At 42.7% G+C, this 27,665-nt stretch overlaps 1 protein-coding gene across 1 annotated transcript in view; it reads right to left on the bottom strand.

The window, feature by feature from the left end:
- LOC129622138 (neurexin-3-like) overlaps window positions 1–27,665 on the bottom strand; it is a 468,103-nt gene that overhangs the window by 149,992 nt on the left and 290,446 nt on the right. Inside the window, exons 5-8 of the mRNA XM_055539028.1 lie at window positions 14,808–14,927; window positions 3,543–3,924; window positions 2,428–2,618; window positions 1,480–1,653 (exon numbers count right to left, since the gene is read on the bottom strand). Coding sequence (XP_055395003.1) covers window positions 1,480–1,653; window positions 2,428–2,618; window positions 3,543–3,924; window positions 14,808–14,927 — 867 coding nt within the window. The remainder of the gene's footprint in view (window positions 1–1,479; window positions 1,654–2,427; window positions 2,619–3,542; window positions 3,925–14,807; window positions 14,928–27,665) is intronic.

Raw genomic sequence — 27,665 nt, 5'->3', positions numbered from 1 at the left:
TGCATTTTCAGGAGAAGAAGGCAAAGTGGCTACTTTAAATGGTTGGTGATACCCAACTTCCTGTCCGCCCATACACACACAATGTATTTGGCCAACAGAATTTAAGAAATATTTCTGGCTAAAAGAAAACTGGAAGGGTTATAGGGACAATAAGCCTTATCACTAGGCAAAATGGCAATGAGAAGCTGATTCTCAGGTGAAGGGAAACGATTTCCATGCTACAGATCAGTCTGGGAAGTTGATCAGAAGCTTCTTATTAAAGGGTGCTTCTAGACGGCAAGTGAAGGATTGAAGCTGATGAAAAACAGGAGTAATAAATGAAGCTGAACAGTTAGGAGATGAATGAACAGGTTTGATGGGGTAAATTAATGAGGGATACAAGAAAACACAATATATGGCACAAAAGACCATGTCGCTCAACCAGACAAAAGAATACAAGGGCCCTGGTGACTGGTCGGATCATCCTCTTGGACTCTCAAGTTAGATTTGAGTCACCTTTTCAACGTACGCAAGGAGGCTGGGGAAGGCTGAGAATGTCTGCTATCCCCTGCTGGTTAAAATGAGATGGATTTTATTGCCAAGAACTGATTGGACTCAAAAGACTTATAAAATTCTGTTAATATCTCAAGAGACAGTGTATTACCTACAGAAATAGGCTGAGCATGGTTTGTTGTGCTGCATGGGTGGGCATGCAATGTTATTAAATGTCTCAGATGAGATAAAATCCGTAAATGATAATCCTACCACTTATTGAGTACCTACTATGTATGTACCAGGCATTCTACATTTAACTCTGACTTACATATATTACCTTCCAAGACACGTTTTATTGTCCCATTCTACAGATGAGGAGACACAGTTTGGAAAGGTTAATTAACGTGCCACAAGCCACACAGCTGAAAAGAACTACTACTTGGACCTAAACCCAGATCTTTACATCAAAGCCCATGCTGTTCCACTCCACCACACTGAGAAACTGCCTAAGGATGCCTGACACCTAGTAAGTACTCAATAACTGTTCCTTCCCTTCCCCCATCGAGGCATTCTGACACCATTTTCCTACCTCCCGCTCAGTCTGCATTAAATAATGCAGCCACTGTTGGCGACATACGTTTTATTCACGGTGACACCCATATAGAAGTCCCCAGTTTGTGACTCCTCATGTACTCAGATATCAAGTAAAAGTCCCTGATACCTTTTCAGCCATGCAGGAAGCAAAGACACAAGTCAGGAGAAGCCTGATGTCCGTGCCAGGAAAGGTCCTCTATGGCAAGGTGACACTGAGCGGACATGTGCCAACACGCATTCCCAGAGCCTGCGGCACGTGTCTTGACACACTCAGCCAGAGACAAGAAGACACCGATGGTGAGGCAGGGTCAGACGGGGAAGGGGATGGAAGGTAAACCGAGGAAGGAGCACTGGCAGAGGCAGCAAAGAGGCTTGCAACAAGGCTGCAGCTTAAAAAGACAGAGGTGGTACCTTCACAGCCCCGCTCGATCTGCCCACTGCGATGGAGGGCATCGTTGATGAGGTCTGGCAGGCGCCCATTCAAGTCCACTGACGCCAGGCAGCCCTGGAAGCCATCCCGGGAGGCCACGAGCTTTGGGAGGTTGCTGTACATGCCTTGGGCCAGACCTGCCATGTAGAGGTCACCTGGAAAGGAAAACGGGTAGGAAAAGCAAATGGGTAAAGGGAGCCGTGTCAACGAAAGCCAAGCCCACTCGCCGTTGCCCAGGTAACGGTAACACAGCTGGCGGAAACAGCATCCACAAAATTATTGACAGGGTTTCCACACTGTATAAAAAAGAAACTTAACATTTCTTAAGTGTCATTCATTTTATACACATCATCTCACAAATTGTAATCACCATTCCATTCCACGAGGTAGCTATTGTTTCCATTTTATGATAAAGTAAAGATTAACAACATTTTCAACAAAACAACCATTTACTGAGTCCTTTTTATGTGCTTGTTACGGACAATATGCTGAGAATTTTATAGACATTATTTCATCAAAACTCCTAACAGCCCATAAATGTAGTAACAATTATTATCCTCATTTTGAAAAAATAAAGTGTATAGAAGCTGAAAAAAGGCTAAAAAATTTTACCGAAGTCACACAGGCAGTAAATGATTTAGCTGAGATCCCAAAACGTATGTGCCTTCCTCTGCATTATGACCTCTCCACATTTTGTAATTCATCACTCAGTTCCCACACACCCAAGGTTTACAGGGAAAACAGAGCATTCCTAAGGAGAGGGCAAAGTAAAAACTGAATAAACTGCATTCTGGTATAATTCAGTGTAGTTAAAACAGGATATACATAATGTATCAAAACTGCACGGTGCTCCTAAATTGCAGTTTACTGCTGGGAACAGCCTTTCCACTGAAAGCTCCAAGGAGGATAAACGTCTTTACAAGCTTTACCTTTCAAATCCAGATTCTTGGCGCCATTGATAACTTGAGTGACCACCTTGGTGTCCACTTTCAGGCTGTGGGTGTTACTGTTGTCCCGGGTGATGACGACGTTGTGCCACTGGTTGTCATTCAGGGGGCGGTCACTATTGCCTTTGATCACATTGGGGCCATTCCCGAGGTCAAACACGTAGTGTATGTACCTGGGGGAGATCACAGGCACCCAGTGACTTGAGAGTGCCTGGAGTAGTTTAATGCAGTTTAATGGTAAAGTGTACATAACTGACACAGGGGGCTTCAAACACCCCAAGAGAGACTGGCATCATGTAAGAAAATCTAAAGCTTGATTTAAGAATAAAGAATGTGTGCCAAGTCACTTCAGTCATGCCTGACTCTCTGCAACCCTAAGGACTGTGGCCCGCCAGGCTCCTCTGTCCATCAGCTTCTCCAGGCAAGAATACTGGAGTGGGTTGCCATGCCCTTCTCCAGGGGATCTTCAAGAATAGTCAGATCCTATTCTGTCAGATTGCATTTTAGTCCTACACTCATTGAATCTATGTCTTGAACACTACCAAGTAAAAATCCCCAGTTGCAAAGCACAGCAGCTGGTATACTGCATAACACTAGGGGGCGATATTTAAATTCACATTCATGGATCTGTGTTTTGCGTTTTGGTCTCTTTTTCTTTCTTTTTTTTTTTGCTTTTAACTGCATCCCAACACTCAGTAGTAAAATATCCTGGACCAAGAACAGCTTTTTAAAATTTGCATATATGGGATAACGGTAGTACTGAAAATATCTATATTTCACTTCTTCCCATGAATTTGGTGGCACAGATTTTACTGCCCCACAGCCTATATCCCTGTTTTGCAAAAATAATTCTTTTTCCCCGTAGGTTTAAAGGACTACATTTCATAACAAAAAGCTTGAGAGTACTGAGTTAGCAGAGGATCTTTCAATAAACTCATGAATTTCTCTCCCTCCCTGCCTTAATCATTACACAGACATTTTTAATCAATGGGGGTGAGAGCATGTATCAGGAATAGAAAGTAGAATGGACAGCCTTTTCATATCCATAGTTTCTGCAGGGCTGGTGTTAAGATACCTAGGCACTGTTGTCCACTTACCCCTTGACTAGCTCAACGGCAATGAAGTCGTTGCCATCACCGCTGTTGAAGAGGATGAAGCCGTCAGCGGACGTGGTCTTGAACTGAAAGAAGAGGTGCATGGAGGTGTAGGCCTGGAGGGTGGCCAGGCTCAGGTAGCTGCTCTTGGTCTTGAAGGTGACAGGGTCGGCGATGATGTTCCTCAGTCCAAAGCGAGCCTTCAGTTCGCAGTAGTCGATGTCTCCGTTTTTGCACAAGTCAATGTAGAGCAGCCCGTTGAACATAAGGCTCTGCAAGTGGCCAATGAAACTGGAGGGGACCACGGAGATGTAACGTTTCTCAGTCATGATACCAGTTTCGATGTTGTGGAATTCCAAGCGGGTGTGGTCTCCCACCATTGTACCTGTGAACAAATCACAAGATGAGATGCAAACGGGAAAAGTGACCCTGTTTTGTCATAGCATGCTTATGATACTGTGTAGATCTAATTTGTCTCTACACAAATATTCAGTTCCAGAAAACAAAATACTCAGTATAGCAGATATCTGACTTGGCTGCTGTGGGCGAGCTGATTACTGGGCCAGTCCGAGTTTTATGCCCTGCACTCCATGCCCTCCTGCAGCCGCACAGAAGGTACCATCTATAGAGGAAGATATGAGATCATGGACAACTCAAGTTAAAGGATGAATCTACTCATTTGCTCCATTCAGGAAAACAATGGAGTACAAAAACATACTGTAAGAAGAAAAGGTTCTATTTACCCTAACCCTTGTAAAGATAAAATAAGCAAGCCTTAGTCATTCATTACCAAATATTTCTTGGTATCCTAATTCATCACCCAGTGCTTGGGGAAAAGTTTCTATTGTGGAACATATTAATTTTACCTGACTAGCAACTGTCGCTTTTTCTGATAATTACATTTAATTTTCCTTTGGGAAGCTACCTTCCCCACTCCACCCTTAAACCACTGGGGCTGGATGAAGGTGACCCCATCGCAGCTTCTGAAATAATCAAATTACCCAGTCTGAACCACTCAAGGTATTCTATCCCCCTAGACATAGAGTGTGGTCAATGGACTAACAAATTGGTCTTCTAAAGCATCTCAATCACACAGTTCACTGAGCCCACCCTTAGAGTTTATTATTCAAAACTCTGGAGTACAGCCTGAGAATCTGCATTCCTAACAAATTTCAAGGTGCTGCTTCTGTGATCAGTCTAGGGACTACACTTAGAATACTGAATTAGCAGCAACCCAACTCACCCCCATGTTTTTGCTGGAACACTTAGGAAAGAGAGATTCTTGGCAAACAAGGCTTGCTGAAGGGGAAAGAAGAAAAGCCAGGGCTGCTGGAGGCCACGATAATTAGGGGGAGAGGGCCTCCCTGGTGAGAGAGCCGACCCAGAGGATACTATGAAATGGAGAGAGATGGTTTCTGCAGGGTGATGTCTTTTTAGGACCTGGATCTAGTCAACCAAACCTGGGCTTTTAAAAGCTATATGGCCATAGATTGCCTTTTATGCTTAAAACATTTGAGTTGGGTGTCTTACACATGCAACTAAAGACTCTCCAGCTGATACAAATAATCTCTTAGCCCTCTCATTACCTGGTTTACCCAGAAAGAGTGAGTGGCTGGGGCAAGGGCAGGAAGGAGGGCTTGAAATAAATACAAAGAGACAGTACATTTTAGTAACAAAATCAAGGAAAACAGCATTAATGTGGTCAAACTAGAAGGTGGCTCTCTCAACATTTATTTGGGTAAATCATATTAAAATTTAACAAACTGAAAGCCAGAGGACTGACAGCAGTATAGATTGTTACCTTAGTGATTTTTTCTTTTTTTTTTTTTGCTGGGACCATCTACCTGCCTTATATTACACTTAGGAAAAGTATTACGTTTGGTTTATTTTGTAACTTCAAGTATTATTGCCTTAATGTCTCTTAACCCTGCTACACGCTGCTTGTAGACATGTTAATATAGTAATATTTTTTATGATAAATTGAGTTTAAGGACTACTCTTTTTTGCTAATGTTTTATCATGTATGCATTATTTTGTATATGTACAGGGCAAGTAGGTATACAATTTGATAAAGTTGCAGTTATAAAATATTATTAACAGAAGATGTAAGAAATTTCTGCATGATCTAAATCTTTGTGTACCTTGTTTGTAAATTATTTGCCCTGAAGTTTTAGAAAATAGCTTCTGATTTTAAAATTGCTGGATTCATGCAGCCAGCTTTACAGGTTATCAGAGATCAAAGATTGTAAAAATAATACATTTTGTAAATTGTAAGCAAAAATTAATTTTTATATTATATACTGTCTAATTGTCCATCCTAATTGTCTTTGTTTTCATCTAGTCATGGAGATTCAGTAAGTGCCTTGGAACAATATTGAATTCTCTTAGCTTGTGTGTGTTACTTTAATATTTGAACTCAACTGGGATTAGAAGACTATCAAACTATGTGTATGTTTCAGGATATTTGACATGCCATTAAAAAAATAAAATAAAATTTAACAAACCAAGTTGTAATACCCCAGAGGCAGAAGGAAGGGAAAGGGAATTCCCTCTTCCTTCTTTCTCCTGTTATGACCTTCCACTTTGAAGAAATTTCACTAGCAAGACATACTAGTATCTCTTTATTCCCTCTTTTATAGCTTTCCAGAGGAAAAAGAGTGACAAAATCTGAAATATAAGGACCATCTGCAAAGAGAAACCATTTGTCCATAGCTCAGCCCCTGGCATGTGCTTTATGGGAACACGCTGCCTTGGGAAACATCAGTTTATGTCACTCATTCATCTGCTGCATGGCTGTTAGAGGAGCAGACGTGCTTCAGGGGAGATTCCCACTCCAGTCCTGAATCAGCGTGCTAGAGGGCAATTCTAATTCTGAAATCCAGTACATGTAAACCACATATTTCAACATCAGTGCTATCACTAATAAAAATGAAAGTTCATTTCCGCCAGACTAGCATTTGTTTTTCTCAATTGGTGTAGAACTCAGGTGGCAAAGATAAAAGCAAGGGAGGGGATCATATTTTATTGGGTCCTTAAACTTCAATATCTGGGACCTTCAACCAGATCACACCTTTGGATGCTCAATATTAATTTCATCTCTTTGGGAGCATCCTCAGACCTAGTTGAAAGAATTGTGCATAAGCGCAAAAATCAAATTTACATTTTATGAGCTCCTGTGTGGTGTTTTGACAACTAGTGACAAATTGTTCTCCTTATATAAGCAAAAATAAAATGATGATGTTGGTTAACTTAACTGTAAAATTGTGATGGGACAAAAATCAAAATGCAACATAAGCCTGCTAACAATTGAATAACTAGAAGAAGGAATTACTGGATAAATGCTTTAGTACTGAAAACTGGACTGGTCATGAAAATGCAACTAGCATAATCTAAATTCACATGATATAAAACTATGAAGTGATGAAATAAATACCCAATGTCAGTGTGGCCACAGCTGTTCATACCAGGGCTAGAGGCAGGGAGCTGGGGCTGGATGATGGTGTGGAGGGGAAACCATAGCCAATCTCGATGACGGCCCGGGAAGTAAACAGTGATAATGCTAGTCCTCATGCTCATTCTTAGAGTAAAAATTTAGAACAAGAAACATCAGTGATGAGAACTAAGAAGAGATAAAGGGATGATCCCTAGTGAAGACTGGAGTTCCGAAAGGAATCTGAAGAGACGATGACAAGGTCAACTCGGAGTTTTTAGAGAAGTATGGATAAATCGCAGCTCATGGGGTTGCAAAGAGTCGGACACGACTGAGTGACTGGACTGAACTGATGGATAAATCAGCCTATAGAACTGAGGGGTTAGGAAATTCTACTCTCCAAAACATGAATGTCATAAAGCAGGAAAATCATACAGTGTTGCCTGAGAGAGACGGAAGGAAGGTTTGCGTAAGTAAGAAAGTGTTTGTCGCTCAGTCGTGCCCGACTCTTTCAGACGCCATGGACTACAGCCCACCAGGCTCCTCTGTCCATGGAATTGTCCAGGAGGAACGCTACAGTGAGCAGCCATTCCCTTAAACAGGGGGATCTTCCCGACCCAGGGATTGAACCCAAGTCTCCTACATTGCAGGCAGACTCTTTTCCATCTGAGCCACCAGGGAAACCCTGTAAGTAAGAAAAAGGAGGCTAACTTTGAGAGCTTAGCCCAGGGATGCAAACAGATTTAAAGTTTAGGATAACTCAAAGGGCTTCAGCTAGAAGTTGGTGGGGTTAGGAGAGACAAGGGAGTGAAGAAGGTGACATGGGACCAAATTAGAAAATCTACTGCTGTATTTAAAATGAATAACCAACAACAACCTAGTATATAACACAGGGAACTGCGCTCAATACTAGGTAACAAACTAATTGGAAAAGGAATTTGAAAAAGAACAGATACATGTGTAGGTATAATTGAATCACTTTGTTATACACATGAAACTAACACAACATTTTTAATAAACTACATTCCAATATAAAAAAAAAATGTTCTTAAGCATTGAACTGGCTTTACCATGTGCTAAAAGAACTCACTTGGCCACAGATGGATATTCAAAAAAAAAAAAAAAAGTGTATGCTGCTGCACCTGGAAAAAGCATTGATGATATAGTTTAAGTTTGAAACTTGGCTAAACTAAGCAAATAAATGCTTTATAAAAAAATCTGTGTATCAGTTCAGTTTACTCACTCAGTAGTGTCTGACTCTTTGCAACCCCATGGACTGCAGCATGCCAGGCTTCCCTGTCCATCACCAACTCCCAGAGCTTACCCAAACTCATGTCCATTGAGTCAGTGATGCCATCCAACCATCTCACCCTCTGTCATCCCCTTCTCCTCCTGCCTTCATTCTTTCCCAGCATCAGGGTCTTTTCCAGTGAGTCAGTTCTTTGCATCAGGTGGCCCAAGTATTGGAGCTTCAGCATCAGTCCTTCCATCACCTAATCAATATTAATAGCTAGGAAACTTTTCACTCATCTCTTTTGAATGCTGTCTGTAAACTGAAACTTCCTCCACTTAAGGTGAGAATACATGCATACTTCACACCAGCTGCTTTCAAATTTCAGAGGAAAGAGGAGTAACTTGGGAGAAAAAAAATAGGGAAAAAGCAAGACTACTGAAGAATCCCTATATGCCAGGCACTCTGTAACCACCATCAAATGCCACAATCACACAAAAAAAGCTATAGATAGGCATTGCTATATTGCTTCAGAGGTGAGGACACTGTGCTTAGTGTTCTAGAGGGCAGTTTATCACAGGTCATATAGGTGGTAAATGGTAGACCCCCTGAACTGAACACAGGTGTGTATCATGCTTCCCAAAGCCCATATCTTCTCTTGTACAGATACACTGTTTCTGGAGAAAACACTTGACTCATTCCTCACATCATTGTCCAAGAAAAGTTGTAGATGGAATTTAACTGGTAAAATTTCCACACAGAAGTTGCTGCGATGAGTTCACACTCCTTTCCAGGGGCCGAAAATTGTAACATCATCCATCTAACTCACAAGACTCTTGAGAGTCCCTTGGACTGCAAGGAGATCCAACCAGTCCATCCTAAATGAAATCAGTCCTGAATACTCATTGGAAGGACTGATGCTAAAGCTGAAACTCCCAATACTTTGGCCACCTGATGCGAAGAACTGACTCACTGAAAAAGAGTGGGAAAAATTGAAGGCAGGAGAAAGGGGACGACAGTGGATGAGATGGTTGGATGGCATCACCAACTCAATGGACATGAATTTGGGTGAGCTCCGGGAGTTGGCGATGGACAAGGAGGCCCGGCGTGCTGTGGTCCATGGGGTCACAAGGAGTCGGACACGACTGAGAGGCTGAACTGAACTGAGCTGAATGTATTCCTTACCTTTCCCAGGATAGGCATGCTTCCCTGGCTCCTGTTCACACACTCACTGCCATAGTTCACCGCTGGCCCACGAGTAGTTTACAGACCAGCCTTCAGAGTACAGGAGTTTGTTGACAGCATAAACCTACTGAAAATTTTAGCCAAGTTCAAGCTGTAACTTTCCACATGTGGATGAACATGTAAGCTCTGAGGCTTGACTGCCTGGGTTACATAACTTTCCTGTGGCTCAGTTTCCCTGTGAAATCAGCATGAAGTTATCAGGATGAAATGTATCAGTACGTATAAAGGACAGAACACAGTCTGTTAGCTATGAACTAATTACGCATCTTTCCTTTTTCTCTTTTCTCTGACGTCTGCTAAGAATTTCCTGGAGACTTCACTTATTGCTTTCTCTCTTTTATCAGAACACAAGCTCTTTGTAAGTAGGGGCCACTCCTTGCCTCTTCCGTGTGCCCCACACTGGCGGAGGGGCTGGAGCGCAGCAAGCACCCCTCACATCTGGGGAAGGAGGGTGCATGTGAGACATCTGCTTTGGAGTCAGTCTTAAGAGTTGGCCAACACTGACAACAAAGAAATAATGGGAGAGGCTTGACCACCCACGCCCACAGATGGGGAGAGAGAAATTAAGAAAACAAAGGCTTATAAAGCTTAGTAAAGAATGCACATTTTGTCCACAATCCTCCAGCTCTACCACTCTCACATCCTTTTCTCCATGTTATATCAACATTTTTCAATAGTATATGCTGTGAAATGCTTTCAGTTCAGTTCAGTTGCTCAGTCATGTCTGACTCTTTGTGACCCCATGGACTGCAGCACACCAATCTTCCCTGTCCGTCACCAACTCCCGGAGTCTACCCAAACTCATGTCCATTGAATTGGTGATGCCAACCAACCATCTCATCCTCTGCCGTCCCCTTCTTCTCCTGCCTTCAATCTTTCCCAGTATCAGGATCTTTTCAAATGAGTCAGTTCTTCACGTCAGGTGGCCAAAGTATTGGAGTTTCAGCTTCAGCATCAGTCCTTCCAATGAACACCCAGGACTGATTTCCTTTAGAATGGACTGGTTGGATCTCCTTGTAGTCCAAGGGACTCTCAAGAGTCTTCTCCAACAACACAGTTCTAAAGCATCAATTCTTCGGTGCTCAGCTTTCTTTATAGTCCAACTCTCACATTCATACATGACCACTGGAAAAACCATAGCCTTGACTAGACAGACCTTTGTTGGCAAAGTAATGTCTCTGCTTTTTAATATGCTGTCTAGGTTGGTCATAACTTTCCTTCCAAGGAGTAAGCGTCTTTTAATTTCATGGCTGCAGTCACCTTCTGCAGTGATTTTGGAGCCCACCCCAAAAAAAGTCTGTCACTGTTTCCCCATCTATTTGTCATGAAGTGATGGGACCAGATGCCATGATCTTAGTTTTCTGAATGTTGAATTTTAAGCCAACTTTTTCACTCTCCTCTTTCACTTTCATCAAAAGGCTCTTTAGTTCTTCTTTGCTTTCTTGCACTCATCTCACAAGCTAGTAAAGTAAAATGCTTTAGAAATTTTAAAAAGTTCTGGTACCGAATAAGTTGGGCAAACACTGCGTATGCAATTTTTGATGATGAGCGAGGGATATTAACATATTAAAGGCTCCTAACAGGTCTTTCAATAAAGAATTCTACTGCATTTTGTTTAACCTATTGTATCCAAATTGATCTCAACATTTCTTTTTTTATTAACATGAGAAATTTTTCTTGGAAAATGATGCTCTACAGCTTGGTGTGGTATGTGCTATATACAGAGTGAGGGAAGGAAAGGAAAAAGCTAACATGGACCAAAGGAGTAAAATTAAAAACGAAAAGAAAAGGTGAAATTCTATACCAGAAAGAAGCTCCAGGTGGAGTGGGCAGTTCCTGAAGCATTGGGTCCCCAGGCTGAGGAGCATAACTCATGTGATGTATTCTGTTATTATTTTTTAAAGATTTTAAAAAATATTTATTTTTATTTGGCCACACTAGATCTTAGTCTGGGCCTGTGGGATCTAATTCCCTGACCAGGGATCGAACTCAGGCCCTCAGCATCAGGAGCACAGAGTCTTAGCCGCTGGACCACCAGGGAAGTCCCTAATTTATTCTTAATAATAGAAATCCAGCTCGGCCAATCAATCAATCAATCCTGATTAACTGTCAACTGAACTTAGTATTTTTCCAGGAACATATTATATTACAATAAATTAAAACCACCAGGCTAAGGACTATTTCTTTCTTAGCTTCTGATTTCTTATGAGTCTGACCTATTCTTTGCATCCATTTCTACAAACTAGCTGAAAATCTGACATCCTGGGGGACCTTAAACAGCATGAAAGGCATTTCTAAATAAGTCAGTAAGACATTACTTAATAACCTGAAGACCGTGTGGTATTTTAGTTTCATTGCCTGATTTTATGACTTCTGTGAGCTAAAATTAAAATTCCCAAACCCCTTATCACTGTAAGGAGCAACCCAAGGCTGCAGCACATAAGCAAAATAGCTCTTTTCTTCTCCCAAATTTCTTTATCCGCATGGCTCCTTTTTTTCCCCATCAGCAGCAAAGTAGGGGGTATGGTGGGGCTCATTAATTTCTAATATCAAATTACTGGATGACTTGGGCATCCATGGTTTAATCCTGCAGTTTAATTATTAGTGGTTAAGAGAGAGCACAATTTATAATTACCTTTATTCTAAAATTTCTATAAAAGAATACTGACTGAGGGAGACACTATACATTACTGTATTCTCAGTCCTGCAATTCTTAGATTTCTGGGCATATAATTTCCCCATGAAAATACATGGAATGCACTGTCTGCGGAGAGAGGGGTGAGGTCGCCATCTAATGGCTGTTTATTCAAAACACGCTGCAAAGAGCACTGTTGGCTTTACTGGGCTGAACCCAGAGAAGTCAGCGAGGGACGGGGGTGTATCACAGCTCCCTTTGAGGGCTCCTTTCTGCACTCCCTCACGGGGAGTTGTTGAATAATTAATTCAGGTTGGCTATGGGTACTAAAGCTTATGAGCATTTTACATCTGTTTGATATATTCATTACATAAAGCTCAGTTACTCTTCAGGCATACAGAACAATAACTCCACCCCCAATACTCAGTTATGTCGCTGTACAATTGGAGGGTAACGGCTTATTGCTGCGTTCTGTTTCTCTTCCCAGAGGGAAGGAAGGAGGTGGGTACCACTGTCTACCTTCTGAAATGCATTCCTCACCTCACCCCAATCCATTCCACTATACTGCACCTATGGTATAAGACAAATCATTTTATTAGGATGAACTGTGAAGTCTAACAAGCAGTTTGATTGGGTCAAATCACACAGACACGAATTTAGAGTTTAATCTTACACCTGCCTCTAAATTCATGCTCCCCTTACGTAAAATGACAACAAGAACACTCGACTTGCGAGGCAATGGTGTACTTTAGAAGATTAAAGGAGCTGATGTGTGTAAAACAGCTAAGCCAGCATCTAATGCCAGCTGGGCACTAGATATATGTGGATCTTGTGCCTGTATCCAGGCTCTCATTCCTGACTTACACACACACACACACACGGCTCACTACAAGGCCCAACTCCATAAGCATAGACTCTCAGGCTCATAATTATAAAACTAAATTACAGAACCAAACACTGCAGAAACTTAATGCTGCAAACAGCCTTAGCAATAGTAGAATTTCAAGTTTAGAAGTCTGGCGTGTTAATAGAATTTCAAAATGAGGAAATAAGGAAAGGGAGGTCTAGCATTATTTCTATCCCAAGGTATAAGGCATTTTAGTGACAGTGACTATTAAACCAAAGGATCCTGACTCGAATTTGACTGTCATATTCATAGAAGACACTGTAGATATGGATTAGGCCCCTGACTTCAACTTGCAGGCCCCGATAGGGTAAGTGACTTTCACAAAATCCTGCAGAGAATCAGCATTAGGGCCCAGGTCTCCTGACACCAACAGCGCTCCACATAACACCCCATCCTGCCTGACATTTTCCTTTCCCACATGGACAAGAAGATATGCACTGCTCTGGAATACTGGAGAGTATAAATTTTAAAATGCCTCATGTAAGATGCGAGGAGATCCAACCAGTCCATTCTAAAGGAGATCAGTCCTGGGTGTTCTTTGGAAGGACTTCCAATGCTAAAGCTGAAACTCCAATACTTTGGCCACCTCATGTGAAGAGTTGACTCATTGGAAAAGACCCTGATGCTGGGAGGGATTGGGGGCAGGAGGAGAAAGGGATAACAGAGGATGAGATGGCTGGATGGTATCACCGACTCGATGGACATGAGTTTGGGTGAACTCTGGGAGTTTGTGATGGACAGGGAGGCTTGGCGTGCTGCAATTCATGGGGTCTCAAAGAGTTGGACTGAGCGACTGAACTGAACTGAACTGAACTGAAGATGCATTATAAGATGCCTTCTCTCTTCTGCCCTAGATCTTACTAAAAGATCCATCAAATTCTGCCCAAAGATCTACCTTCATAAGCCATTCCAGATTTCTCCAGCTCAAATTGATACTTTTCCCTTCAGATTGAAAATTATAATCTTGCTCACCCAAATTAGAATCTCATTATATATTCCCTGACTTATTGTCAAATTCCCAAGTCTTATCTAATACACAAAACTGATTCACTGTTGAAGGAAACAGGTAATCTTGTGTGCTTCCTTTATAATTGCCACAATCCTTAGCATATTCCTGACATATACCAGGCTATCAAGAAATGCTTCCTGCTTGAGTGAGGCTCTGAATGTTCGTTTATGTATGTAAAGATTCATTCACTTATTCCTTGCCCTCCTAGAATGTAAATTCCACCAGACCCAGGACTTGCCTAACTGCCCACCACCACATTCCCAGCACCGTCTAAAGCAGGACTGGGACACAGTAGGCAGTCAATTAATAATGACTAAATAAATCATTAAATAAATGAATAATTATTCAGCACCTTCTAAGTGTCACGTACTGCTTTTGATACTTACTTGTACCTATAAAGTTTTGAATTTCTTGTTTACCCATCTCCCTCTACTAGAGAGTGACTCATTCAGAAGGGAAGGGACTAGCACTTGGGATGACTGATAAGTGGGTTTTGAGTAACTGAACAATAGAAGGATCTCGAGAACTCTATGTCCTTTCTCCAGACACACACTCCATGCCTCAGGAGAGAGCCCCATCAATATGTAACCACAGTAGTGGAGATGTTCGGCAATACAGATCAGTGAAAAGGGATTCTGAAAATATAGAGGCAGATCTTCTTAGTCTTACCTGAGCTTGTCAATAGAGAACAAGACACGTGACTTCTGTTTAGCAAAATACAAGATTTTCAAAACAAAACACCCTTTGCTCACTGAATGACTGAGAGGAGTCTGAGAGGAGAGAGAGACAAATTTCCGCAGAGCTCACTCACCCTCGGCTACGTCGTCGTCCACGGTTAACTTAAGGCTTTTTCCTCTCCGCACCACTCGGACGGTGTGCCATTCATTGTCGTTGAGCTTCTGCCCCGCATACAGGGTCTCTGGGCCTTTGCCTAAGGGCAGTGGTAAGTGCCACAGTTAGGATCAGTCTTAAAAGTAGTGTTCATGGCATCAGAGTTGTCAAAGCCACACTGGTGCATATGACCCAGCAATGCTCAGGCAGTCAACCCCCTCCAGAGCCCATGCGCATCTCAGGGACACTCTGCAGAAGTCCCCAATGCAAAATTTCAACTGAATCATAATGGACAGTAACAAATAAGTATCCTCTTTTATCTGTAGGTACAAGACATTTTAAATGGCAATGCAATATTTACAGGAAATAGTAGTCAGCTGTCATTCTGTTTCCTAAAGTCTTAGACTTCAGGTGAATTTCTTGAAGAAACAGGAAATTCATTATACATTCTTTTAGAACCATTTGATCACTCAGGCATAATACACCAGTCTGGCTTTCAGAGTTCGATGAGAAAAGAGCTCTGCAATCTATGTTTTTAATTTGACATTTCCATTAACCCATGGTCTTACCAGAATTCAGTGACTATATGAATTGCAATGGTAATCATTACAATAATAATAATGTCAAGGTCTAAACTCCATTATAAATAATGCTCCTGAAGGGAATACAATGGGCCTCAGACTTATTCACTGTTCATCATCTTCCAAAAAGATACAAAGACCTAAAAAATGAAATAATGCAAAATTCCAAAACTGAACTTGCTTAGGTGAAAAGAAAATTCAGTAAAATGTGCCACTAAATAAAGGAACAAACCAAACTGTCCCAGAAGATTCATAATCAAGATGCTCAAGATGACATTCAAGTGAATCCTTGGAAGAATCGGGTGCTGTGATAAATTATGGTATTTAGGGGCAGGAGTTGGCAAGACAAACATTGAGGCATCAAAACAGATGAAGGGGAGAGGAATATCATGTTTCATTCACTACAGAATTGAGATGTAAGTTGAAAAGGCAAAGAAGATTGTGTAGAACCACAACTCTTTAGAAAAAGTTTGCTCTCTCTACATACATAGCTGATCCCTTGCAGAAAGATGCTGCTTCAATCTTCCTACATTAGTCTTAGTATATGGAAAGTCTTATTTCTGGAAATAACTTGCAAAAAAATAAGAGATGAAACATCTAACTGGGCAATACACGGATTGGCATCTATGGATAGTAGGCATTTGGAATATTTCCGAAGACCACACACTCCGCTCCAGCATATAGGAGCACAGGGCCAGGCACACAGTAGGAGCTTTAATGAGTGCTTGTTGAATAACTGATGTCTACCTAGATCATTATGTCTTCGGAAACAATCAAAATAAGGTCAGTATACTCTTATCTAAGTAATTTTGAAACTTATTATATAACTTTCATTAGCTAGTCTTCCCACTCCTTTACCTCCAATACTGAAGATATTCTGTTGTTTAGGGGAGAAAAGAAAACAGCGTATCACTTGAGTAGAGCTCTTTTAGGATGGGTAATTTTAAATTAGACCCTTTAATGTTGAGTAATTAGCATTTCCATTAAGTTCTGGTTATTAAGAGTTATGATAGTAGCTGCAGTTTGTTGAAATTTCTTTCTTGAAAAGCAAACAGGCTGTCCAAGTGCAAAGGTTTCTTTTAATCACAAGGTCTTCAGCAGGTAATTAGTGTTTTTTTCAGAAGGTACCTATACTCCAAGGGCAATCCATATTTATAAAAATTCTGAGAATTCAGTGAAGGAACTTAGAATGGACCACATATACCCAGAATTCAATGATGCTGCCATGAGACCAGTGAATCTTGAGAAAAAAAAATAATTCTATAACAAACAATTTAATACTCAATCTTAGCCTCCATTAAGTATGCCTGTCTTTGATATTATCTAAAATCTATACACTGTAACAGGCTTTTTTCTACATTTTAGCTGGTTAGGTAGCACTGTTCGTGATCTCATCAAGTACAGGTCTAGGAGTGATATGTGTCTGCCCCCATGCCCTACAGTTTAATTATACTTGATATCTCCAACCCCCCTAATTCTCACTGCTCTAAGGGGGGGGGGGGGAATTGACACTCATCTCCTTAAAATGGCAGAGAAACAAGTACTGTTTGATATTTATTTTTCAAGCAATAAATAGAGAAATCTCAGTGGGCTTCTGGAAAATGCTTGGCCTCCCAAAGTGGAGAGTCAACGGCATTTATCTTTAATCAAGCCAAAAAGGTCAATTTGTCCTACTAGAAGGAAAGTGAGGTTTAAACTCAGCTGGAAATGTTCACAAATAGAGGGGAAGAGCACGCCTAACTGGTAGCCTAAGCATAAAAATGGATTGATAAGTGATTCAAGAAGCAGACACCAGCTGAAAGTCGAAACAGACAAAGGGACAGGTTTCAGTAATAAGAGGAGTTAGTCTGGGACAACTTTTCTGGCAGATTCAAGCGCAAAGTGTCAGTAAAGCAACAAATGGAAAGAGCTCTTTACTGTTAAGTAAACGATGGTCCAGATAAGGAAGAAATCATTGTTTAAGCTGAGCTTTAAAACGGAACTGGTGAGAACGTAAAAAATAAATATATATATATATATATATATATATAAAATAAATATATATATCTGGAGAAGGAAATGGCAACCCACTCCAGTACTCTTGCCTGGAAAATTCCATGGACTGAGGAGCCTGGTAGGCTACAGTCCATGGGGTCGCAAAGAGTCGGACACGACTGAGCAACTATACATATATAAATCAAAGCTATTGATTTTCCAGCACTGTCCTTTTCTTTTTAGTAATTTGGAGAAGTATGATCTGCAATTGGGTACATATTACATGCATCTCCTTTTTTTTATAGTTTACATAATAAATATTGATCACAAAGCAATCTTTTGTTGCCCTTTAGACTGTGGAGATCATCAATGTTTTATCTAAATACAGGAAACTAACAAGTTCTCTGACACCCCTTAGCTGAATTTTCCAGCTAATGACACCCATGACTGGAGTAAAGATGCAAAACTGAAGATGGAGATGGTGGGGCTGTAACAGTCAGCGAAGCGGAGCACTGAATCCGTTTGTTATTGCAGAACAGAGAGCTTTCCGTGAATCCTCTGAGTAACACCACACCAATGCCCGTTCAGTACAAACTCACTGCAGACTCAGGTAGCATCCTCTCTTGTAGCTAAGGCTGGTCTCAAAGAAGATTCTCTGATGAGCAGGGGACAGAGAATGAGAATTGTGGATGAAGGACACAAACTAGACTGTTTTCTCTACCTATCCTACAGTAACCTCAAGGAGGCCAGAGCTAAGAATAAAATGAGAGTGAAAATTCGGAGAAAAGTACCCTTTGGGAGAGAAATCATTGCTGATGGCTTGAAAGAAGATGACCCTCAGATATTAGCAGAATGTTCCTTCTATTGGAAGATAGAAATGGAAGTATGTGGGGGAAATCTACATGTGAGCATTACTAAAGGCACACTTCTTCACAAAGTGGACTGTGGATTTTAATTACTTTGAATCTATTTAGTTGTTGTTTTTTTTTAACAAACCATTCACATTACATGAATTTGTTATTCCCCCCAGGAGCAATATAACCAGAAAAACTACAAAATATCCAAATATTTTGTATTTCAATAATTTGTCGATATACTTCTAAGACCTGTCCAAACCAACTAAACCAGATGGTTTTGCTCATACGCAGGGAGAAGAAATTCCTTCCATGTTCTACAAAGTGCTATTTCTGAAAGTGGGTGGGTAGCGTTTAGGAACTTTTTGTGGGGATAGGAGGTCAGGGACGAAGAGGGACGAAGACCTACACCACAGTCACTGAACATCTTACTATTTGTGCAGGAAGGGAAAAGGAACGCCAACCTGATTTCTCTTGGAACTTGCTTCACATGAATCAGGACTCTTACAACGAGTAAAAAAAGATGAAATTCACTCCTTTAGAAAGGTATAGTGAAATGCATGTGATTATACATCTAAATGATATGACAAATACACAAAATGGACTCTGTTAGGTTTAATGAACACCAAAAAATATTTAAAGACCAAAAACTTACCTTATTTCCACTGGCACCTTAGGTTGGGCTAGCTGAGCTATGACACACACTTTACTAAGCCTGTAGTACCATATATTTTATGAATCTTCCTCTCCAGAGAGGAGAGATTCAGCAAGTAAAAGCAGGGGTGAGGAAGAAAAGGGAGGAACTAAAGAATAAGGAGGGTGACACAGAAGCAGGGAAAACAGTATTTTATTCATTCCCCCCCCAAATTTCAGTTTCTGCTTGTTTTCTTTGGGCTAACAAGCCAACAGAGTGTGAGAGGTGTTTTATTTTGAAAAAAAAAAAAAAAATTTTTTTAATCAAAAGAATTCATTTTGGGGGGAAAAAGCTTAAATCATATTTACTTATAGAGCCAGATTGGTGAAACATTTCAAAAGATCATTTCATCCTCACCAGAATCCTCAGGACTCAGGAAGAACTGCTGTACTTCCTGCAACAGATCTGAAAAGCAAAGGAAGCCTTCCGGAAGCCTGGTATTAGGAGATCTTCCTGTGAGTATGCGAGAAAGACAAGCCACCAAATCATCCAGCGTGAGCCCATGGTCACTCCTGAAGGCCGGACTCTAGTCAAAACCCAGCACTGACATTTATGGGGCTTGAATAGTTCCATGGACAGTGTAGCTTGGCAGGCTACAGTCCTGGGGATCACAAAGAGGCAGACATGACTGAGCGCACGTGCACACGCGTGTGCCCATCCACACACGCTCGCACACATATACCCCATCAGACCCACCACGTGCAGCATGCCCAGCTCTGGGCTGCCATTCCTGTCCTGTGCTCACCCTCTGCTCTGCTTTTCCAGGTGCTGACAGCGTCCTGCTAGTGACCCCCAACCACACATCGGAGAGTCTACCCACACACTTAACAAACGGTCATGGGTTTTCCAGGTGGCACTAGTGGTAAAGAACCAGCCTGACAATGCAGGTGGATGTGAGAGACAGGGGTTGGATCCCTGGGTGGGGAAGATCCCCTGGAGGAGGGCATGGAAACCCACTCCAGTGCTCTTGCCTGGAGAATCCCAAGGACAGAGGAGCCTGGCGGGCTACAGTCCACAGGGTCACACAGAGTCGGACACGACTGAAACAGCTTAGCACATAGGCAGTGGAGCATCAGCCTGGCACAGGCACCATCCCGGGTGTGCAGGATGTGGAAATGAACAAGACAGGCCGGGCCCTCAGCCTTTACAGAGCTCACAGGCGACTTTGGGGTGGGAGATGATGAAGGGCAAAACTAAAATGAAAGAACATGAGACAGCTTCAGACAGGGTTGAGTTCTATGAAGGAAGCAGAACAGGGTAATACGAAGAGAACTAATTGGGGTGGGGAGTGGGAATAGAGGATTGGCTACAGTGCAGAATGTTCCAGAAAGTCTTCTTGGAGGTGACGACTCTATTCAGGCCCTGTACCAGGTTGGATGGAGAGCTGTTTAGTGAGACGGTACACTGGAGAAGGAGCCAAGCATGCAAACGCATGAGACGATGGGGACAGCCAGAGGAGAAGCCCAAAATGAGGCTGGCATGTTGGAGGAACAGAAAAAAGCCCATGATGTCTGGAGCTTGCACCCAAGGGGGAGTGTGTTGCAGGAGAGAAGGCTGCAGTACAGACAGAATCCAGATCACAATCTCTAGAACCTAAAAGTTCTAGAAAGTGTTAGTCTCTCAGTCATGACAAACTCTTTTCAACCCCATGGATTGCAGCCGGCCAGGCTCTTCTACTCATGGGATTCTCCAGGCAAGAACACTGGAGTGGGTAACCATTTCCTTCTCCAGGGGATCTTTCTGATCCAGGGATGAAAACTCCAGTCTCCTGCATTGCAGGCAGATTCTTTACCATCTGAGTCACCAGGGAAGCCCCTCTGGAATCTGAATGCTGCTCTAAATGTTGCTTTAAATCCTCTCCCTCCCTTGGGAAGTTTTTAACAAGGGAACGAGACTGAATTTAAGTTTTAAAACTCACTGCAGATGCTATGGATGCACTGGTCCAGAAGAGATCAACAGCAAGACAAGGAGAGGTACTAAAGAGCTTTGCCTTTAAGGCAAAAAAAAATGAAAACAACTTGGACCAGGGAGGCGCCGGTAGAAGCAGAAGTGGTGAGGTTTGGATATACTTTAAAAGTGGGGTCAACAGTACTTGGAGATTGGTTTGGGAGGTGAACTGGAAGTAGGAGGGAGAAGGAGAAGCATCAGGGATGACTCCCAGATTTGGGCTGAGAGCCTGGGGGATGGAAGAGAGAGACTCCAGGAAAAGTTATGACACAACTGATCCTATTAGCCAAGGGAGCGTGCCTCTGCTATTTGTGTCTTTTCTCCCTAACATCAGTCACACTTGGCACCATCTCCTGGAAGCCTCCTGGGGATAAGTGTGGCTGAGTTCACTGCTTGCGTGACTGTCTTAGCACAGGGCTAATTTGCACCTTAAGCTACCACTGCTACTAATTGCGCAAAGTCGCTGAGTTTCTGTTGGTTTTCTTTGCAATCTCTGTCTCTGTCTGTCTCTCCTGTCTTCCTCCCTTCCTTCCTTTCTTCCCCCTTCCCTGTCCCCCTGCCTCTCTCCCTCCGTTCCTTCCTTTTTAAATTTTTTTTCCCAGCATGGTTTCAGGTACACACTCCAGCCCACCCTTAGGAATTGAACAAGCAGTGGCCCTAACACGACAAAGCAAACACTGGCAACTCATTTAATAGGATCTTTATACATGGTGATCACAGCGTAAAACGGACACGTTCATCCTATCCAGGAGAACAAAGCAGGACAGTTTTGAAATGGAATGAATCCAGGGCAGATAAAGGAACAAAGGACTCCACAAAAGATGAGAAAAAAAATTCTTGCTCACAATTTCCTGGCAAATCTCTCCTATAAGTCATAAATTTACAGCCCTGCTTAGAAGGGGTGAGCAGAGGACAATCTCAGGATTTCTCGTGATAATCTCTCTCCATGAAGCCACTTTTCAAGAAATGAGGGCAATCTGCGCAGGGATAGGCAGAACGATGTTTTTGCAGATACTGATTCTACTCTTGTTTTTTTAAAAAAGAGCTTTCTAAAATATACTAGTATTTTTCCTATCACTGTCAGGATATAACTAATACAAATTAGTCTTCCTTTGATTATTTAAAATGTTATTCCAGGACTTCCCTGGAGTTCCAGGGGTTAAGACTCTGCCTTCCAGTATAAGGGAGGCGGGTTTGATCCCTGGTCCGGGAGCACCCCTTGCATCCCATATGCCTTAGAGCCCAAAATCCAAACATAAAACAGGAGCGATATTGTAACAAATTCAATAAAGGCTTTAAAAAATGTTATGCTTTAGGATCTCGCTATGTGATCTTGCTGTTTAGCACTGAAGACACAGATTTGGAAGCTGACAGAGACTCAGCTAAAGAGACTTTAAGCAGGTTATACATTAGAATATGCTCTCCTAACATCCTTCTAATACATTTCCAACTAGTGTTTACTTGTAAACTGACCGTTCTGTGTTGAAAAAAAACAGAATTTTAAACTGTCCAATTATGAACTCAAAGGTCTCGTTCATTACTAATAATTAATATTGTGCTCGAAACAGGGATTAAGAAAGCCAGAAGACACCTTTCACTAGTCTTCTTTCATATACACTCATGACTGGTCTACCTCCATCCGTTACTTCTCAGCCTTCTCCGGCCATTCCAGCTGGAAGTGGTCACCTCTGCACTAATTCATCAGTACTTTTATACTGTCAGTCATCACTCTCTTCTTTGCATTACAGGTTTTTTGTTTTTTTTTTTTTTAATTCTTAGTGCCTCCACTTTTATGCCCTTTAAGAAAGAACATGCTACCTTGGTAATCCCTAGCAATGAGGCAGGGTGTCTTATACAAGAAGGTACTCAACGTAATAGAAAAAAAAAAAAAAAACTCAAGCAGCAAGTGAATAAACAGAATTGAAGAAATTAAATAACAAATTAGTAGATAGACTGAGGAAAGGAGAAGAAATGATAGGGGAGGTGAAGAGAGTTACAAGCAGTATTTTAGCAACAGAATGAATTGGACCAATCCAGGACGATACTCAGTATAGTAATAAATACATATAATTGAATTAAGAAGTGAATACACAGAAGCGGAAGAACAAATAAATGAGAGTAAATTTGTTGAAGATGGAGGAAGAAACGGAAGGAGAGCAGAGACACCTGAACGTTGCCTTTTGGCAGCTGAGTGAATTAGACGCATTTGAAACTAAAAGACACCAGGCAACAGACATAAATCAAAACACTACCTATGTATTCATGCTGCTGCTGCTAAGTCGCTTCAGTCATGTTCGACTCTCTGCAACCCCCTAGACGGCTGCACACCAGGCTCCCCTGTCCCTGGGATTCTCCAGGCAAGAACACTGGGGTGGGTTGCCATTTCCTTCTCCAATGCATGAAAGTGAAAAGTGAAAGGGAAGTCACTCAGTCGAGTCCAACTCTTAGCAACCCCATGGACTGCAGCCTACCAGGCTCCTCCATCCATGGGATTTGCCAGGCAAGAGTACTGGAGTGGGGTGCCATTGCTTGCTCCGTATGTATTCATATAGGCACAGTAAAAATATATACAAAACATACATATATTTTTTTCCCAGCCAAAATAAAATGTATCCTTCTGGGAAACTCAAACTGGAATGAAGGAGGTACCAAGTACATTGCACACATGATCTTATTTAGGTTCGTATTATGAGGCTGATACAGTTTACCCAATTTTACAAACAAAGAAGCAGAGCAAAGCACAGCAAGGTCAAGGTCACACAGCTACGGGACTCAACCCCCAGTCAGTCCACCTGCAAAGTCTCTGCTTCTCGTGGCTCCATCAGGGTCATGCCCCTAGACTGTCCCAGTCCAGGTGAATGAGGAGGAGTGAGTCCAGGTGAGTCCGGGTAAAGAACACGGAGGAAATGGGGAACACTGCTTAATTCGAAACAGAAAATCTAATCTGAGGGGGTCAATGAAAAGTAGCACCTGATTTCACTTCACCTTTTCAATTTCCAAGACTAGGATCCAGTCCTAGCACCTGCTGCTGCTGCTAAGTCACTTCAGTCATGTCTGACTCTGTGCGACCCCATAGATGGCAGCCCACCAGGCTCCCCTGTCCACAAGATTCTTCAGGCAAGAACACTGGGGTGGGTTGACATTTCCTTCTCCAATGCATGCATGCATGTTAAGTCGCTTCAATCATGTCCAACTCTGTGCAGCCCTATGGACAGCAGCCCACCAGGCTCCTCTGTCCATGGGATTCTCCAGGCAAGAATACTGGAGTGGGTTGCCATTTCCTTTTCCTAGTCCCAGCACTTAGGACTTATTAATAAAGCCAGAAGAAGATAAAAGCTAATCTCGGAAATGCACGTGAAGGGTAAACACGCCCCCACATGCTGGTGTCCCAGCAGGTGACACTTTCAAGGCCCCACATCATGTCCACTCAGCCAAGCTCAGATTTCAGCCACAGGGCAGCGAGCAGTTACTGTGAAACACCACCTCCCACCCAGTCTGACGGTTCCCACCTCGAGCAGGGCCAGCTCCCGGGCCTTCTCCTTGTCTGCACACAAGAGGTACAAATGGGGTAGGGGCTGGCCCACAGGGGCAGGGATGGAGCTGAAGGACAAATGTCCTGACCTACCGTCCATGGGACGCACAGCTCTCGGAGGTGCGCGTGATGGCACCTTCCACCTGCCCCACTTGCCCCTGGCTCAGGGTGGAATCCTTGACTGTGGACGCTCACGTCGGTCTGTCTTCTTCCCGCTCCTTCTCTCTGCTCCTTCATTCCCACCTATGGGATCTCTGCCAAGCAAAGCGCCTGACCCAAGTCTTCGTCTCAGCCTCTGTGCTCCCAAGAGGATGCAGACTGTGATGAAACAGGTGGCACGTGCTCCCTTCCTCCCTAGTCACTTACACGGAACAACCACCCTGTGAGATGGGTTGTACCACTTGTTTGATGAGATCCAGAGAGGTTACGCGACTTTCCCGAGGTCACGAGGCTGTTATATCGTGGCAGGAAATCAAGAGTCCAGGCTTCTGACTCCACAGAGAGTGCTCTTCTTATTGACCTCTAGCTGTCTGAAGTCTATGAAGTCCACGGAGGACTGGGGACCGTGGTCTGACATCGGCACTGAGGGCACACTCGGGGGCTGTGGCCGTGAATCAGCAGTTTGAGATGGGGAGAAAGTGGCACGGATCTCTTAGAACAACCAGTGCACTGTCCACCCTGGGGACCCACGAGGACCACGAGGACCGTGGAGGGCTTCTGAGAAAGTGACGTCACCACCATTTTATCTTTTTAATGTAAGATCTATTATTATTTATTTATTTTCTGTATATTCTTTTTTTCTGGGCCATGCCACACAGCATGTGGGATCTTAGTTCTCTGGCCCAGGATCAAACCTGCACCCCCTGCATTGGAAGCACAGAGTCTGCACCACTGGACCGCCAGGGAAGCTCAACCACCATTTTTAATTAATTTAGGTCGATTCAAGACAAAAGTTAAGAGAGATGGTCTCCATACCCAAAGTCCCTTCAGGCTCTATGTTTTTAATAATTACCACATCCAAGGTGGGGGCCTTTATTTTAAATATAAAGATATAGTCACTGGCTTTAAAAAAAAATACCCCAAACATAGAGTTCTGTGAAATGGCATTTCCATATCAATACCCATGTCTGCAGCACCTCCTTCCCAAAACAGAATGTACTAAATCTATGGTAAGAACAGGAAAGGAATGGCATTTCTAGCCTGTCTTCTTGGGATGGTAATCACAAGGTCTGTTGGCTTATGAGATTGATGACATTAGCTGATCACCCACCACGGACATAGGCGGTTGCCACACAGAAGAATGCTGTCATCTGGGTGGACCCTCTTATCCCATTAACGTCTGATTTGTGCACCCGGGGGATCCGGGAGAATGGATTAGCAGAACCATCACTCTATTCTGGTCTTAGTTCACTGAGACGAGGATCCTTCTCCATACTAAACTAATGTGCATGTCAGCTTGAAAACCTGAGACATTATAGCTCCCCATCTCACCAGAAATATCATCTCTCTATGGTCCTTACCAAAATAAAACTTGCAAGGCAAGCACATAGAGGAAGAACATTAAAACCAGAGCATTAACACAAATAGATCCAGTATTTTCATTCAAATGCATTTGTCTCCCTTAAGTAATATAAACGCAACAGGCTCCTTGTGCAGCAAAGCGTGGCCTTGGGTAAGCCATGCAAAGAAGCTTCTCTGGCAACCATGGCTCCTTTCCTTGTGCTGTCTTCATACCTCTGTGCAACGCTTTGGGTGGGTACAGTATGGAAGTTAACCTCAGACTGCTCAGTGCTTTATCCATGTACTCTGAATTCCTGACTCGATTTGGAAAAGGAAACTGTTCCTAATGAAGAGGACAAAACCAGCATCCCACGTCCAGACTGTATAAAGGAAGGTCAGTTTAATGGAGAGGTTCACTTCATGCTGTAACACCACTGTGGAAGTTTCTGGAGGTACACAGACAAAACAGACATGCTTACTGTAAGCAAACGGTTCATAGGCTGCTGGGAGAGTTGAACAAATAAAGACCAAATGTGTGGCAGCACTGGGAATAGACGTTTTCCCCGGGTACCCTGGTGATGGGGATCTCAGTCCATCAAGAAATCGGAATCATCAACGATCCTTTTCTCTTCATATTTAATTTTTACACAGGACCATATAGTTGATATGCTTCCCTGGTGGCTCAGATGGTAAAGAATCTGCCTGCAATGAAGGAGACCTGGGTTTGATCCCTGGGTTGCGAAGATCCCCTATAGGAGGGCATGGCAACCCACTCCTGTATTCTTGCCTGGAGAGTCCCATGGACAGAGGAGCCTGGGGGGCTACAGTCCACGGGGTCACAAAGAGTTGGACACGACTGAATGACTAAGCACAGAGCATACAGTTCATATAAGGCAGAGACCAAGGCCTTCATTTCTATATTGTTCTCAACTCTCAACAGTACTGTCCTTGGCATGCACAGTGGATTTTCAAAGTTGAAGGGTGAATGAAAACATTTCTTCTTCTTATACTCATATTAGACTCTATTAAAAGTAACACATATTTTACTTACCAGACACTAGTCCCTGGACACCATTCTAAGTGTTTCACTAACTAATTAATAGATTAATCCCTTAAAGTTATAGAGGTTGATTGTATTGTTGACAGTATGTGCTGCCCCTTCCCTACCAACCTTTTCCTAAATGAATCTGTCCTCTCTGGAGGATTGCATTTCCTGTCCCGTTAAGTCACACATTTTGTGTGGCTTGCTTCATAACTGAAGAAAGGTGAGCAGAAGTGTCTTAGGCCACTTAGAAGGTTTAAGAGCCATCACGTCACATCCAGCTCTCTTTTCCCCTTGCCGAAATCTTCGAGGTGACATATTAGGGCCTCTTCTTCAGCCCGGGTCCAGAAATGAAGAGGACACACAGCTGGGCTGCAGCAGAACCACGATGGGCAGAACCAAGAAGATACGGGCAGGCATTTCTGACTGCAATGCAACTGAGCAGAGCTGACCTGTCAATGTCCACACTTGAACTTAAGGAAACCAAGGCAGAAAAACGTTCAGTCAATTCTCCAGGGCCACATAAGTAATCATTGCTGGGATCTGAAACTGGCAACCTGCTTCCAATTTTCCCTTAAAGACTATGCTGTACAGCTGCTATTAGCCAAGGGATGGACTCAATGGACATGAGTTTGAGTGAATTCCGGGAGTTGGTGATGGACAGGGAGACCTGGCGTGCTGCAATTCATGGGGTCGCAAAGAGTCGGACACGAC

Source organism: Bubalus kerabau, chromosome 10 (genome assembly GCF_029407905.1).
Source record: "Bubalus kerabau isolate K-KA32 ecotype Philippines breed swamp buffalo chromosome 10, PCC_UOA_SB_1v2, whole genome shotgun sequence".
Lineage (NCBI taxonomy): Eukaryota > Metazoa > Chordata > Mammalia > Artiodactyla > Bovidae > Bubalus > Bubalus kerabau.
This window is presented reverse-complemented; position numbering and strand designations above follow the sequence as displayed.